Here is a 16,837-nt window from a genome sequence, read left to right on the forward strand (position 1 = left end):
ATTGACATACGGAGGGATCTTGGAATTGAAGTTCATAGCTCCCCGCAAGTGGTAACACAAGTAAATAGTGGTAAAGAAGGCATACGGAATGCTTGCATTTATCGCTCAGACATTGAGTACAAGAGACAAAGTCATGTTGATTTTATAGGATTTTGGTTCAGCCACATTTGGAATATTATGCAGTGCTGGTCATCCCATTATAGGAAGGATGAGGAAACTTTGGAAACGGTGCCGAAGATCTTCATGGCTGAACCTTATTGTGAACTTTGGCCCATCCAGTCTACTCTGCCGTTCAATTATGGCTATCTCTCTTTCCCTCCTCACCCCATCCTCCTGCCTTTTCCGCATAACCCCTGACAGCCATACTAATCAAGAATCTATCTCTGCCTTCTAAATAGCCATTGACTTGGCTTTTACAGTCCTCGCAAATAATTACACAGATTCACCTTTCTTTGACTAAAGAAATTCCTCCTTTTCTCCTAAAGGAACGTCTTTTAATTCTGACGCTATGACCTCTGGTCTTAGGCTCTCCCATTAGTGGAAACATCCTCTCCACATCCACTCTATCACTGATCGGTAAGTAATGATTATATATTGTGAACTACTGGAATTCCAGCCCTGATCCCTGTGGCATGAGACATACCTGGTGGATCCAGATGCAGAGGGGTTGATTGGCAGATAGTGTCCAAGGGTGAAGATCGTACGAGGCTCCGGGAGCATAATTGGAGATTAAAGGGCTGCAGATTATGGAACCATTAATTCTGATCGAAAGAAAATGGAATCAAACAAGGGAGGGAGGAGATAGGAAATCCAGTGGATGATGTGCGTCAGTGATGGGCAGATGGCATAGGGGGTGAGGGGTGATAACTTGGTGATGGGGGGGTTGGAAAAAGAATATGTGAGAAAACCAGAGCGTATGGGAGGAGAAAGCAAGGGGTAGATGGGGAGCTGGTTACTTGAAATTGGAGATTCAAGATTCAAGAGAGTTTATTGTCGTGTGTCCCAGAGAGGACAATGAAATTCTTGCTTCAGCACAACAGAACATAGACGGCATAAATACAGAACAGATCAGTGTGTCCATATACCATTGTATAAATAAATATAGTCATCAATAAATAAAACATAAAGTGCAAATAAACAGATAATGGGCTATTAATGTTCAGAGTTTTGTGGGTCCTTGATGATACTGCCAGTCTTTTTGAGGCAGCGACTGCGATAGATCCCCTCGATGGTAGGGAGGTCAGAGCCGATGATGGACTGGGCAGTGTTTACTACTTTTTGTAGTCTTTTTCGCTCCTGGGCACTCAAGCTGCTGAACCAAGCCACGATGCAACCGGTCAGCATGCTCTCCACTGCACCTGTAGAAGTTAGAGAGAGTCCTCCTTGACATACCGACTCTCCGTAATGTAGAGGTGCTGATGTGCTTTCTTTATAATAGCATCAGTGTTCTCGGACCAGGAGAGATCTTCAGAGATGTGCACACCCAGGAATTTGAAGCTCTTGACCCTTTCCACCATCGACCCGTTGATATAAACGGAACTGTGGGTCCCCATCCTACCCCTTCCAAAGTCCACAATCAGTTCCTTGGTTTTGCTGGTGTTGTGGGCCAGGTTATTGTGCTGGCACCATTTGGTCAGTCGATTGATCTCACTTCTATACTCTGACTCATCTCCATCAGTGATACGTCCCACAACAGTGGTGTCGTCAGTGAACTTGATGATGGAGTTCGCACTATGACCGGCTATGCAGTCATGAGTATAGAGTGAGTACAGCAGGGGGCTGAGCACGCAGCCTTGAGGTGTTCCTGTGCTGATTGTTATCGAGGCTGACACTTTTCCACCAATACGAACAGACTGTGGTCTGTGAATGAGGAAGTCGAGGATCCAATTGCAGAGGGATGCGCAGAGGCCCAGTTTTGAGAGTTTGATAACCAGCTTGGAGGGGATGATTGTATTAAATGCCGAGCTGAAATCAATGAATAACAGCCAGACATATGAATTCAATATTCATGCCTTCATCACCTCGACTCAATATGAGGTGCAACAATATGAGGTTCTAGCTTGTATTTGGCCCTGGACAAGCAGGGGAGGAGGCTGAGGACTGTCAGGTCGGTGTGGAGAAGATTAATTCTCCAGGTGGCCAAAACAGTAGTGTAGGTGCCCAGCAAAGCAGTTGGCTGGACTGCCCTTCATCTCACTGATGTAGAGGGGGACATGTCCACCAGGACACTGAATCTAATAGATGACTTGGAGGAGGTGTAAGTAAATCTCTGTCTAACCTGGGAAGATTATGGGGACAAATGTTGGTTGCAGGGGAATGTGCCTAGAGAAGGGATGGGGTGTGTGGTGAGGGATGAGTGGGAAAAATGAGGGAATTTCGGAGAAAGTGGTCTCTGCGGAAAGCAGAATGTTTGGGGTGGGGGGAAGGAAAGAAATGAGTGGGGATGAATCACCGGGCAATTGCAGAAACATGTGACTGGTAGAATCTCACCTGTGATCTAGAAGGGAGGGGGGAGTAACCTGGTCACCGATGTGACTTAATCTCCAGTCTAGCATCTTATCCAAGGTTGTCTCAAAGTCCAAACACAAAACATCCATCCATTCGTGTCATCCGTTTATACCCACGGTCTCTGACCATTGATTTATGCAAGTGTCAACGTTGTTATTTATTTAGCATAAAAGTCCAATATAAAACATGAAAGCTGGTAGGTACAAAAATGCTGTAGAAACTCAGCTGGTGCAGCAGCGTTGGATGTGCTTTATTCCGCTCGGGTCCGATCACTTCAACCGGACCCATGTTTTGAACGAAGCGCAACCGCAACCAGCGCCGCGACTCGGCTTCCGTAGTGCTGCCGCCATCTTGGTCGCGAAACATTCTGGAAACGGCGCGGGGAGAAACGGAGAGAAACGGAGAGAGAGAGAGATATGGGTGAGTGACGGGGACACGGGGTGTGGGGGGGCACGGGGTAGAGTGTGTGGGGGGGGGGGGGGGTGGGGGGGGGGCACGGGGGGGGGGGGGGCACGGGGTATTGTGGGGGGACACGGGGTAAGTTGTGGTGGGGGGGGTGAGGGTGTGTGTGGGGACAAGGGGTAGAGTGTGTGGGGGGGGGGCACGGGGGTGATGGGGTGGGTGGGCACGGGGTAGTGTGTGGGGGGGCACGGGGTAGGTGTGGTGTGTGGGGGGACCACGGGTAGAGTGTGTGGGGGGGGGACACGGGTAGAGTGTGTGGGGGGGGGGGTGGGGGCACGGGGTAGAGTGTGTGGGGGGGGGGCACGGGTTAGTGTGTGGGGGGGGGGGCAGGGGTAAATGTGTGTGGGGGGGGGGCACGGGGTAGAGTGTGTGGGGGGGCAACGGGTAGAGTGTGTGTGTGGGGGGGACAAGGGGTAGAGTGTGTGGGGGGGGGGACACGGGGTAGAGTGTGTGGGGGGGGGGGGCACGGGGGTAGAGTGTGTGGGGGGGGGGGCACGGGGTAGAGTGTGTGGGGGGGGGGCACGGGGTGGGGAGGGCACGGGGTAGAGTGGGGACACACGGGGTGGGGGGGGGGCACGGGGTAGAGTGTGGGGGGGGGGGCACGGGGTAGAGTGTGTGGGGGGGGGGGCACACGGGGTAGAGTGTGGGGGGGGCACGGGGTAGAGTGTGTGTGTGGGGGGGGCACGGGGTAGAGTGTGTGTGTGGGGGGGACACGGGGTAGAGTGTGTGTGTGGGGGGGACAAGGGGTAGAGTGTGTGGGGGGGGGGGCACGGGGTAGAGTGTGTGGGGGGGGCACGGGGTAGAGTGTGGGGGGGGGACAAGGGGTAGAGTGTGTGGGGGGGGGCACGGGGTGTGGGGGGGGGTGGGGGCACGGGGTAGAGTGTGTGGGGGGGACACGGGGTAGAGTGTGTGTGGGGGGGGCACGGGGTAGAGTGTGTGGGGGGGACACGGGGTAGAGTGTGGGGGGCACACGGGGTAGAGTGTGGGGGGGACACGGGGTAGAGTGTGTGGGGGGGGCACGGGGTAGTGTGTGTGGGGGGGACACGGGGTAGAGTGGGGACACACGGGGTGTGGGGGGGCACGGGGTAGAGTGTGTGGGGGGGGACACGGGGGGAGTGACGGGGGGACATGGAGAGTGGGGACACGGGGAGAGTGGGTTTAGAGGGGAGGCATGGGTGAAGGTGGGGAGATAGGAACAGGGGGAGACATGGGGGAGATAGGGGCATTGGTGAGTGACGGGGGATATGGGTGAGTAAGGGGAAGACATGGGGAATGGGAGGAGGGTAGGGGGGAGATATATAGGTGAGTGTGGGGAGTGACAGGGACAGCGGGAAACATGGGTGAGTCGGACGGGGAGAGACGGAGATATGGGTGAGTGACGGGGAGTGGAGGAAGAGTGAGGGGGGGGATACAGAGGTAAGACATGGGTGAATCAGTGTGAAGGGAGAGTGAAACAGACGTGAGTGAGGGGAGAGTGAGACATGGGGAGATAGAGGCATGGGTGAATGTGAGGGAACAAGGGGAGAAATGGGGGAGATAGAGAGATGAGTGAATGAGGGGAAGAGACAGGATATCTGCAACTCCAGGGAAGGAGGAGGTGGCTGCGGATGGGTCTGGGGGGAGGGAAGGCCGAGCGTTCAAAGCGAGGGTGAAGCGGCAGCAGGTGAGTGGGGTGGGAGCCCCACGGTGACTGAGCCTGTCCTGTCCCTGGACTGTGTGGTGGGTGAAGAAGGGCTGACTGGTGCATGTTGCCATCTGGGGATGGAGTCGGAAGCTGGGGCTGTAAGCCGAGGGGAGGCGGTACAAGCCTTGGCTGGGATGGGCAGGTCTGTCCGCTATATGTAGGGGTCCATTAAAGTAAGGGTTCACTGTGCTTCCATCAGGTCACTGCCTTAAGCAATACAAGTCCAGCCTATCCAATCTCTCCCCAGAACTAACATATCTAAAGCAGGCAACATCCTGATGAATCTCTGCACTTTCTCCAATGCAAAACTTTCTATAAGGTCGTGATCAGAATTACTTTAGGTTTAGTTTTATTATTGTCATGTGTACGAAGGTTCAGTGTTTTGTATACTATCCATGATATGCATACGATGAGCGATTGACGGCTTTGGGCCTCTCCTCGTTGGAGTTTAGAAGGGTGAGTAGGGACCTCATTGGAACTTACCAAATAGTGAAAGACTTGGATAGAGTGGTTGTGGAGAGGATGTTTCAATTAGTGGGAGAGTCCAGGATCCGAGATCATAGCCTCAAAATAAAAATAAGTGTTGTGCCGACCGACGGTCGCAGTGGCCTCTGCAGTCCGTCTGTCTTTTTTTTAATTTTTGTCCCGTTGAATGTATAGTTTGTTGTGGTTTTTATTTTGTTTTTAACAGTGTATATGTGGGGGGCGGGGGGGGGGACTTTTAAAATCTCTTCCCTGTATGGGGGACCCGACCTTTTCCCTGTCGGGTCTCCGTTGTCGTTGGGGCCTCGTACTGTGGAGCGGCCTCCAACTGGAACCAATCAGAGGGCTCCAGTCACGGAGCCTGCGGACTTACCAGCGTGGGGCTGGCCGGCTTCGGAGCGTGGAGAGCTGTGGCGGCGCGCAGTTGCGACCCGACTCCGGAGCTCGGAGGCTCCAGTCGCAGGTCCGGTGGACGGTGACATCGGGAGTTCGCGGGTCCCTGGTGGGAGACCGCTTTTCGGAGCTCCCGCAATGGCAACTTCTCCCGCCCGAGTTGCGGGGTTGAAAATAACCCGGGGCGGGGCCTTACTTCACACGGCGTGGCTTTAACGGCCGCGGGACTTGCCATCGCCCGCCGGGGGCTTTAACATCGGGAGAAGAATGGAACACAGGGGAGAGACAAGACTTTGCCTTCCATCACAGTGAGGAGGAGATTCACTGTGATGGATGTTTGTGTAAATTGTGTTGGTTGTGTGTCTTGGTTCGTTTGAACTTCATACTTGAGGTTCAAATGACAATAAATAAATTGTATAATTGTATTGTATAAATTGTATCATTGTATAAGATGAGGAATTTCTTTAGTCAGAGGGTGATCACAGCTTGGTTTGGGAACAGCTCCATCCAAGACTGCAAAATATTGCAGCAAAATGTGGACGCAGCCCAGACCATTACACAAACCAACCTCCCGTCTATTGACTCAATTTATACCTCACACTGCCTCTGCAAGGCCAGCAGCATAATCAAGGACAGGTTGCACCCTGGCCACACCCTCTTCTCCCCTTTCCTATCAAGGTATAAAAGTATGAAAACGCATACTTCCAGATTTAGTGACAGTCTCTTCCCAGCTGTTATCAGGTAAATGAATCATCTTACCACAACCAGAGAGCATTGCTGAACTACTATCTACCTCATTGGTGTCCTCGGACTATCCTCGATTGGACTTTGCTGACTTTACCTTGCACTAAACATTATTCCCTTATCATGTATCTATACACTAAATGGCTCGATTGTAATCATGTTTTGTCTTTCTGCTGACTGATTAGCACGCAACAAAAAGCTTTTCACTGTGCCTCGGTACACGTGACAATAAACTGAACTGAGCTGGTGAATCTGGTATTCATTGCCACAGAAGGCTGTGGAGGCTGTCAATGGATATTTTTATGGCAGAGGTAGATAGATTCTTGATTAGTGTGGGTGTCAGGGGCTATGGGGAGAAGGTTGGAGAATGGGGTTGAGGGGAAAAGTTAGATTAGCCATGATTGAATGGCGGAATAGACAATGGGCTGAATGGCCTAATTCTGCTCCCATCTCTTATGAACATGACCTAGCCAATCAAGTCAGATAATACTATACATAAATTCAAGCAAGCAAAACTCGAGTACAATATGTAGAGCAAATGGGAAAATACAGTGTGCAGAATATAGTTCTCAGCATTGTAGCACACATATTATGAAAATAGGTGGGGGGGCAGATAGGGTAGAGAAAGCAGGGAGTCTGCAGAAGGACCTGGACAGGTTGGAGAGTGGGCAGTGAAGTAGCAGATGTAATATAGTGTAGCAAAGTGTGGAGTCATGCATTTTGGTAGTAGGAATAAAGGCCTAGACTATTTTCTAAATGGGTAGAGAATCCAGAAATCATAGGTGCAAAGGGACTTGGGATTGCTGGTGCAGGATTTCCAAAAAGTAAATTTGCAAATCAAATCGGTAGTAAGAAAGGCAAAAATAATGCTAGCATTTATTTCAAGAGGACTAGAATACAAAAACAGGGATGTAATGCTGAGGTTTTAGAAGGTGCTGCTCAGGCCACATTTGGAATATTGTGAGCAATATTGGGCCCCATATCTGAGGAAGGATGGGCGGACTCTGGAGATAGTACAGAAGAGGTTTAAGAGAATGATCCCAGGAATATGTAACTAGAGCCTGGATCAACAGAGCCCCCATGGCCAGACCCTGCGTTGATGGAGTGGAGATATCAGGAACGGATCCCAGTGGCAATCGACGAGGAGGTCGGTGAGCGGTCGTCGAGGTCGCTGGTGGTCACATGGGAGCTGGACGGCACCGCCTGGAACGGGCCACATGGGAGCTGGACGGCACCGCCTGGAACGGGCCACATGGGAGCTGGAGATGGCACCGCCTGGAACAAAGGAGGACCCTGCCTAGAAGGGGGAGGGGGGGGGGGGAATGAACCATGGAGGACCCGGCGTGGGAGACTATGTTACTTTGTTGCCGGCGTTTATGAAGTGGCTCTTTGCATACCTTGTGTATGCAAAACAAAGAATTTCACTGTGACATCACGTGACAATAACGAATTCATTCATTAATTCATTCATTGACTGGGCCTGTACTGGCTGGAGTTTAGAAGGATGAGGGGTGCCTCATCGAAACTTACCAAATCATGATAGGTTTGGATAGAGTGGATGTGGAGGGGACGTTTCCACTGGTGGGAGAGTCTAGGACCAGATGTCACAGCCTCCGAATTAAAGGATGCTCCTTCAAAAAGATGAGGAGGAATTTCTTTAGTCAGAGGGTGGTGAATGTGGAAGTCATTGTCATAGAAGGTTGTGGAGGCCAATGAATATTTTTAAGGCAGAGACAGATTCTTGATTAGTACGGGTGTCAGTAGTTTATGGGGAGAAAGCAGGTGAATAGGGTTAGGAGGGAAAGATAGATCAGCCATGATTGAATGGCACAGTAGACTTGATGGGCCGATTGGCCTAATTCTGCTCCTATCACTTATGAACAATAAGTATGACCTAACCAGTGGATTATAAAGTTACAACATACTGTAAGTTCACAACTCTTATATTCTACGTCCTGACTTATGAAGACAAGCTTGCCATTTGTCGCCTTCATTCTATTGATCTGTGTTGCCCCTCACAGGGAACTATGGACTTGGACCCTCAAGGTGTCTGTTCATTGACATTCTTTAGGGCCCTACTGTTGACCCTATATGTTCTACCCTGAGCATGGTCCTCAAGGAGAAGCACCTCTCTCTGCCTACCCTTCCTTTGAGTCTTACTGATCTTAACCTCCACCTTCCCATAACTCCTTCCAATTTCTGATTTACTACTCTGGTTCCCACCCCATGCCTCTCTAGTTTAAACCCTCCTGAACAGCAGTCGGGAACCTCCCTGCAAGGATGCAACCCGTCCCTCTTGTGCCGGTCAGGTCTGTTCCAGAAGAGATCCAATGGTCTAAAAATCTGAATCCCTGCTCCCTTCACCAGCTCCTGAGTCACACATTCGTCTGGCCTAAGTGCCCATTTCTACCCTCACCAGCAGGTTTAGTTTAGTTTATTAGTGTTACATGTACTGAGGTACAGTGAAAAGCTTTTTGTTGTGTGTTATCCAGTCAAAGAAAATATTTTACTTCGGAGTCACGTGAGTGACTACGTGAAAAAGCCCCGTTCAGCCGCACATGCGTCTTTACGTCAGACGCATTGGTGCAGTCGACCAGTTGGAGCAGCAGGAGGTCCTCCAGCCCGGTAAGTTTAAACTTCAGGTAAGCTTGGTTTTCTTAGCTGTTTTGTTCCTTGCAGGAACCTCTTGTTCCAGAGGCTTCCTGCTGGAGGATTCGCGAGGCCCGACGAGGGAACCAGCTATGGGCTGTGGGGAAACCCCGGTTCTCGCCGCGAGAGCAGATAGCTGGAGAATGTCGGGTGTCGCGAAGTCGGTCGCTGACGGGTGGTCAGTGACTTCTAGGCGCTCCGGGTGCCGGGAGGGTTTCCCTCCGATAGGCACAGAGACGCTGGGGTTCCCGGGAGGGCTTTCCCTCCAACGCAAGTGTTTAATGTAAGTAGATAGTTTACAGTGATTGGCAAGTCATTTAACAACGTTGAGGTACAGAGGAGTCTTGCTGTCCAGGTCCACAGCTTCTTGAAAGTGGCAACACCAGTAGATAGAATGGTAAAGAAGGCATGTATAATGCTTGTCTTCATTGGAAGCATTGTGTGCTGTTCTGATTGTCCCATTTTAGGAAGGATGAGGATCTTTTCACAATGGCAGGCATTGACTAGTGGGGTACCGTAAGGCTCAGTGCTGGGACCCCAGCTATTTACGATATATATTAATGATTTGGACGAGGGAATTGAATGCAACATCTCCAAGTTTGCGGATGACACGAAGCTGGGGGGGCAGCGTTAGCTGTGAGGAGGATGCTAGGAGGCTGCAAGGTGACTTGGATAGGCTGGGTTAGTGGGCAAATGCATGGCAGATGCAGTATTATGTGGATAAATGTGAGGTTATCCACTTTGGTGGCAAAAACAGGAAAGAAGACTATTATCTGAATGGTGGCCGATTAGGAAAAGGGGAGATGCAACGAGACCTGGGTGTCATGGTATACCAGTCATTGAAAGTAGGCATGCAGGTGCAGCAGGCAGTGAAGAAAGCGAATGGTATATTAGCATTCATAGCAAAAGGATTTGAGTCTAGGAGCAGGGAGGTTCTACTGCAGTTGTACAGGGTCTTGGTGAGACCACACCTGGAGTATTGCGTACAGTTTTTGTCTCCTAATCTGAGGAAAGACATTCTTGAAATAGAGGGAGTACAGAGAAGGTTCACCAGACTGATTCCTGTGATGTCAGGACTTTCATATGAAGAAAGACTGGATAGACTCGGCTTGTACTCGCTAGAATTTAGAAGATTGAGGGGGGATCTTATAGAAACTTACAAAATTCTTAAGGTGTTGGACAGGCTAGATGCAGGAAGATTGTTCCCGATGTTGGGGAAGTCCAGGACAAGGGGTCACAGTTTAAGGATAAGGGGGAAATCTTTTAGGACCGAGATGAGAAAAACATTTTTCACACAGAGAGTGGTGAATCTCTGGAATTCTCTGCCACAGAAGGTAGTCGACGCCAGTTCATTGTCTATATTTAAGAGGGAGTTAGATGTGGCCCTTGTGGCTAAAGGGATCAGGGGGTATGGAGAGAAGGCAGGTACAGGATACTGAGTTGGAAGATCAGCCATGATCATATTGAATGGCGGTGCAGGCTCGAAGGGCCGAATGGCCTACTCCTGCACCTATTTTCTATGTTTTGGAGAGGGTGCAGGAGAGGTTGGGCAAACTTAGATTGCTTCCTCTGGAACTTCAGAGGTTGAAAGGCGATTTGATGGAAGTATATAAAATTGCGGGAAGCACAGATAGGGTAAAATCGGAACCCTTTTCCCAGGATGTAAATGTTCAAGTTCAAGTGAGTTTATTGTCATGTGTCCCTGTATAGGACAATGACATTCTTGCTTTGCTTAAGCACAGAAAATAGTAGGCATTTACTACAAAACAGATAAATGTGTCCATATACCATGATATAAATATATACACACATGAATAAATAAACTGATAAAGTGCAAATAGCAGAAAGTGGTTATTAATAATCAGAGTTTTGTCCGAGCCAGGTTTAATAACCTGATGGCTGTGGGGAAGTAGCTATTCCTGAACCTGGTTGTTGCAGTCTTCAGGCTCCTGTACCTTCTACCTGAAGGTAGCAGGGAGATGAGTGAGTGGCCAGGATGGTGAGGGTCTTTGATGTCAAATACTAGATCATATAAATAAAAATTAAATAACACAAACCTTCCCTTCTCTCAAATGAATCAATCACATTGTTCATCTACAAACTTTTCTTAGTTTTAGAGCTGTCATTGCATGGAAGGAGCCCGCTCAGCGTGTCAAACCCGTGTTGACTTGCGGCACTACTCTTTGTTTTGAAAGCCACAATTAAATTTGCTTCCATTGACCCTTCAGGCAGTGAGTTCCAGATCCGAGCGATTCATTACTTCAAAGTAAATCCAAGACGACTACTCTTAATTAATCCATGACTTTTAAAATGAAAATGTGTAAAGGCCTTCTGAATTTTCATTGTTTTGGTCCCACTGACATTAGGCTAATTGGCCTTTGTTATACGTTACTTTGCGATGCAGTGTTGGAGACTGAGCACGTTTACAGTTTGGTGCTCTGAATGCTAACAAGTGGAGAACCCACTGCTTTATTCCTGTGCTATCATTTAACCATTGGTGTTTTGCTGTCGTGGAGTTTGGAAGATGGAAAGCAAATCACAAGATTTGACATTTCAACAGCTATTTGGGCATGGACAGTCACACTCCATCTTCCAGTTGTGAGAATAAGCATAGTCCACAAGAATGCACAAAGATCGGGCCTGCAAGAAGTGTTTCTTCAGCTTCATGATTGGTCATTTCAAGATTTGAATAATCTTTCTCAAACCATTTTCACTGAAAAAAATCCCATTGTTCCAACATGGGTGGGTAGGTTATCTTTGCAAACAGAAGTAATTCTATTCAATTGATGTGCTTGGATACTCGGTAATATATTATTCAGTGCTTTTTCAAATATACTAGCTACTAAAAGGTTACAATTTTCCATTTATCCATACGTTTTAATAAAAAATAACTGATCAATTTACTTTGCATTTTTAATGCAGGAAACATCTCAAGGGGACAGACCATACATTAATGATCAGATACTTGCAAGGCTTGCATTCACCCTGTGATCATGTGGGTTTCCTCCAGGTGTTCCAGTTCCTACTACATCCCAAAGATATGTGGGTTAGCAGATTGATTGGCCACTGAATTGCCCCAGTGTGTTGGTGAGTGGTAGAATATGAGGAAGGTTGATGAGAATGTGGCGAGAATTGTTTAGAATGAGATGAGTATACTGTAAAATATTTTACTGTATACAGAGTATACTGTATACAGTATACAGAGTATACTGTAAAAATGGGTGTTCAAGACCTGGTGGATCCATGGTCCTGTATCTGCTTTATCACTCCAAACTCCCTCTCTCTTATTCATTTGTCTCTGACCATTTGTCCTTTGCTTATGTAACAGTAACCTGTATTACTGCTGTTTGGTAGAAATTTGCCCTTGCATAATTCACAAATCACTACAAAATATCGAGATGTGCAATAAAATTCGCTCTCATGGTGTTTATGTGAGAAAAATAACTGAATAAACACAAAATGCATTCTTTTAAAAAATTAACAAATCTAGATGCATGAACCTGTGTTCCATTGATCATTTTCTAGGAACAAACATCACTTAATGTTACCTGTACAGGGGGTCACCTGTACGCACAGCAGTAAACACATTACCAAACCTTGCCTCACAGTCATTTAGCTTCAGCATTGTTAGAAGAGCTGTTGGACGCTTTAAAATTAGGATGGTTGATAATTAAATACTAAATGTAGCAGAATTTTGTACATGGAAATGACAAATTGAGAGTCAGGACTGTTTGATTGTCGTATGCACTGACAATAGAACAATTACATTCTTACTTGCAACAACATAACAGGCATGGAAACCCAATGCACATAGATAATGTATAATAAACAATAATGCAATAAATTAGTGACTCCAATACTAATGCAAAAGAGCAACCAAAGGCCATCTGTAGTTCAAAGTGTGGTGTTGTTCAGTGCTCAAGAGCCTTGTGGTTGTTGGAAAGAAGCTGTTCTTGAACCTGGTAGTCATGGTTTTAATACTCCTACACCTTCCTCCTGATTGTTGGAGTGAAATTAGAGCATGGCCAGGGTCCTGAATAACTTTTTGAGAGTGCCTCCTATAATCTCTCGATAATAGGTAGCCAGACAGTTCCCACAACCTTCTCCATCATTTTTCATTTTGTCTGCAAACTTACTAACCAACCCATCTACACTTACATCCAAATCATTTATATATATATATCGCAAACAGCAAAGGTCCCAGCCTTGATACTAGCAGAACACCACTGGTCACATACCCCCAGCCAGAATAACACACACTGCTCTCTTCTATCTTCTACAGTTAAAACAGTTGTGAATTCAGACTACCAAGTTATCGTGGATCCCATACATCTTAGACTTTCACATCTATCTACCACTAGGACATGGTCAAATGTCTTACTGAATGCCATATAAACAACATCCATTGCCCTACTTTCATCAATCACCTTTGTCACTTCCTCAAAAAACTCATTCAAGTTTGTAAGACACGACTTGCGTGTCCTAAGCCATGCTAATTAGACCATTAATTAGACCATTCTCTTCCAAATGCGAGTAAATCCTGCCCCTAAGAAACTTACCTTTCCAATAGCTTTCTTACCACTGATTTTCAGCTCACTGGCCTATAATTTCCTAGATTATCCCATTCTTGAAGTAACTAAACATATGGTGTGGTTTTGTTAGACTAATAATATTGATCAATCATGAGATGCTACTTGGGGAGGGAGGAGAAATAAGATCATTTGTAGCTGACATTTTTCTGAGCATTGTTTACATCTTTGTGACCTCACAAAGAACTACACCCAATCATTTGCTGCTGAAATGTAGTCACTTTTAGGTAGCCATTCACAGGGTAAGATCCCTGAGATGAATGGCGACGATCTCTTTTTAGTGATGCTGGTTGAGGAATGAATGTTGGCCAGGATAACGGAAGAATTTGCTTCTCCATTTTGGGGAAAAACGAATGGAATCCTCTACATCTTCTTGACCACACAAACAAGGTCTCTATTTTATCATTCTTCAGGAGGTGGGCATCGCAGGGACGGCAGGAATTTATTGACAGTTCCTAGTTTCCCTTGAAGGTGGTGCTCGGCCTTGCTGAAGTAATGTACTGAAGGTATCACTGCAATGTTGTTAGGTAGGGAGTTTTCTCATTTTGATCCAGTAATAATATAGAGTCATGGAGTCATACAGCAAGGAAACAAGCCCTTCGGCCTAACTTGCCCACACCAACCAGGTTTCAAGTTTAGAGGGATATGGGCCAAATACAGGCTGATGGGCTACTGGTATGTGGTATTTCCATTTATTCCATTGTATGCTCACTTGATAACCCATTCAAGTATTATCACAGTGTTCAATAAATATTTAGAGAGGAATATGGGTCAAACGCAGCCAGGTGGGACTAGTGTAGATTGAGCATGTTGGTTGGCATGGCAAGTTGGGCTAAAGTTTTCACGCTGTACGATTCTTTGACTAACACGGCCCATTTACACTAGTGCCACCTGTCTACGTTTGGCCCATATGCTTTGAAACATATCCTATCCATGTATAAACAATAAACTAAACTGAACAGAACTAAAGTCCAAATGCCTTTTAAATGTGATAGTACCTGCCTCAATAACCTCCTCTGGCAGCACATTCCATTTACCCACCAGCATTTGTGCAAAAAAGGTTGCACATCAGGTTCCTATTAAATCTTTTCCCCCTCACCTTCAGTCAGTTTAGGTTATTGTCACGTATACCGAGGTACATTGAAAAGCTTTAGTTGCTTGCTATCCAATCAGCGGAAAGACAATACGTGATGGAAAGATACCCAGTCCGAAGAAAGGTCTCGACCCGAAACGTCATCCATTCCTTCTCTCCAGAGATGCTGTCTGTACCGCTGAGTTACTCCAGTATTTTGTATCTATCTTTGGTGTAAACCAGCATCTGCAGTTCCTTCCTACACATTAAGTTTTATATACATGATTATAATTGAGCCATTTACAGTGTATAGATAGATACATAGAAACATAGAAATTAGGTGCAGGAGTAGGCCATTCGAGCCTGCACCGCCATTCAATATGATCATGGCTGATCATCCAACTCAGTATCCCGTACCTGCCTTCTCTCCATACCCTCTGATAAGGGATCATCCATACCATACATGATAAGGGATTAACATTTAGTGCAAAAGAAAGCCAATATAAGTCCGATCAAAGATAGTCCGAAGGTCACCAATGAGATGGATAGTAGTTCAGCACTGCTCTCTGGTAGTGGTAGGATGGTTCAGTTGCCTGATAACAGCTGGGAAGAAATTGTCCCTGAATCTGGAGGTGTGCGTTTTCACACTTCTATACCTTTTGCCTGATGGGAGAGGGGAGAAGAGGGATTGCAGAGAGAGGTAGCATGAGGTATAAATGGAGTCAATGGAAGGGATCACGGGTTTTTGTTGCAGTGACAAAGATAATGTGGGAGGTAAGAGAAAACGAGGATGTTGCCAGGACTAGAGGGTCTGAGCTTCAGGGAGAGGTTGAGCAGGCTAGGACACAGGCGGAAGAGCCCCTTAAACCTCTGTCCGAGTATGGTGTAGTAATTTGTCCAAAATCAAAACATTAGTGACTAATTAATCAGAACTAGGAGCGTGGGTTATTTTATGTTTTTATTCTGAATGTATGACTATCATTTTATGCGCTCTTGAGCTATGGGTGTGGAGTTGGAGAAATGAAAAGTTACTAATTTAAGAAGAGAGAAAATAAAGTAGTGAACAACTAACTACAAGTCTGTCAACCTGACGTGAGTTGTCAGCAAATTGTTGGGTGTCAGCAGTTTCTTGGGTGGCATAGATCAACATTTTGAGTGGTAAAAGTTATTCAAGTATATTCAATATGAATATGTTTTGACTGTGACAGCAGATCAATCCAAAAAGTTGCAATCCTCAGAAAGCGAAAGTTCAATTGTAGACTTGCTAGTGACAGGAAACTTAATTGTTGACAGGAATTTTAGTGACTGGATTACTGTATTTAATGGGATCTCACGGTGTTCACTACATCGCCCCATTGTATTTGTGCCAAATAGAGACACAAAGAGCGATACATGGAACATGCCCTGTTGTCCAACCCGTCCATGCTGAATAAGTTGCCTAACCAAGCTAGTCCTATTTGCCTGCTTTTGGCCCATATCCCTCCAAACATTTTCTATCCATTTACAACACTAAGTGTCTTTTAAATGCTGTAATTGTACCTGTCTCTAGAATTCCTCTGGTAGCTCGTTCTATATATATATATATAACCACCCTTTGTGAAAACGTTGACCTTCGGGTCCCTTTTAAATCTTTCCTCTCTTACCTTAAACCTATGCCCATTTGTTATAGACTTTGCTGTGGGGGAAAAAAAGTTTATTCACCTATCTTTGCCTAACATGATTTTATAAGGCTCTAAAAGGTCTCTTGGTTTCCTACACTCCATGGAATAAAGAGTCAAAACTATTTAATTGTCATATGAACTGACAACAGAACAATGACATTCTTATTTGCAGTAGCATCACAGGCCTGTAAACATCTTCTTGGGCCCCTTTCGGTCATGGCTGACCATGGGTATCTCCAGGGTGCTATTCTCTATATGGAGGACTCCTGTGCGTGACTTTGTTTAACGTGGGGAGACTGGTGCACCGACAGCCACCCCATGGTCCTTGACAGATCTGGGTCAGGATCCAGTGGCATGGAGTCCAAGACAACCGGAGACCCTTTTCTGCTGCAGCCTTCATCCGCCTTCCCAGCCGTTGTGACGCTCCACTAAGGTCAGCCATCGTCCTCCGCCTGTTCCACCGTTGAGGTCTTGGTTGGATTGCTCTTTGTCAGAGTCCTCCCCCTCGACCTTACCGCCATGGGTAGCCCTACCTGGAGCATAGCTCCAGACGGCATCGCTCTTAGGATCTCGGGTCCACACAAGCTTCTCC

At 46.8% G+C, this 16,837-nt stretch overlaps 1 protein-coding gene across 3 annotated transcripts in view; it reads left to right on the top strand.

Moving 5' to 3' along the window:
- The first annotated feature begins 2,847 nt into the window (after window positions 1-2,847).
- Window positions 2,848-16,837, top strand: part of kpna6 (karyopherin subunit alpha 6) — a 72,614-nt gene continuing 58,624 nt past the window's right edge. The window contains exon 1 of one of the 3 annotated variants that reach the window (XM_033044797.1): window positions 2,848-2,928. In XM_033044797.1, the coding sequence (XP_032900688.1) occupies window positions 2,925-2,928 (4 nt within the window). In that variant the 5' untranslated portion in view covers window positions 2,848-2,924. Of the gene's footprint in view, window positions 2,929-4,335; window positions 4,342-13,534; window positions 14,040-16,837 lie in introns of those variants that run through there. The other 2 variants (XM_033044798.1, XM_033044796.1) reach the window with 2 other exon arrangements.

Source organism: Amblyraja radiata, chromosome 27 (assembly GCF_010909765.2).
Source record: "Amblyraja radiata isolate CabotCenter1 chromosome 27, sAmbRad1.1.pri, whole genome shotgun sequence".
NCBI classification, from domain to species: Eukaryota; Metazoa; Chordata; class Chondrichthyes; order Rajiformes; family Rajidae; genus Amblyraja; species Amblyraja radiata.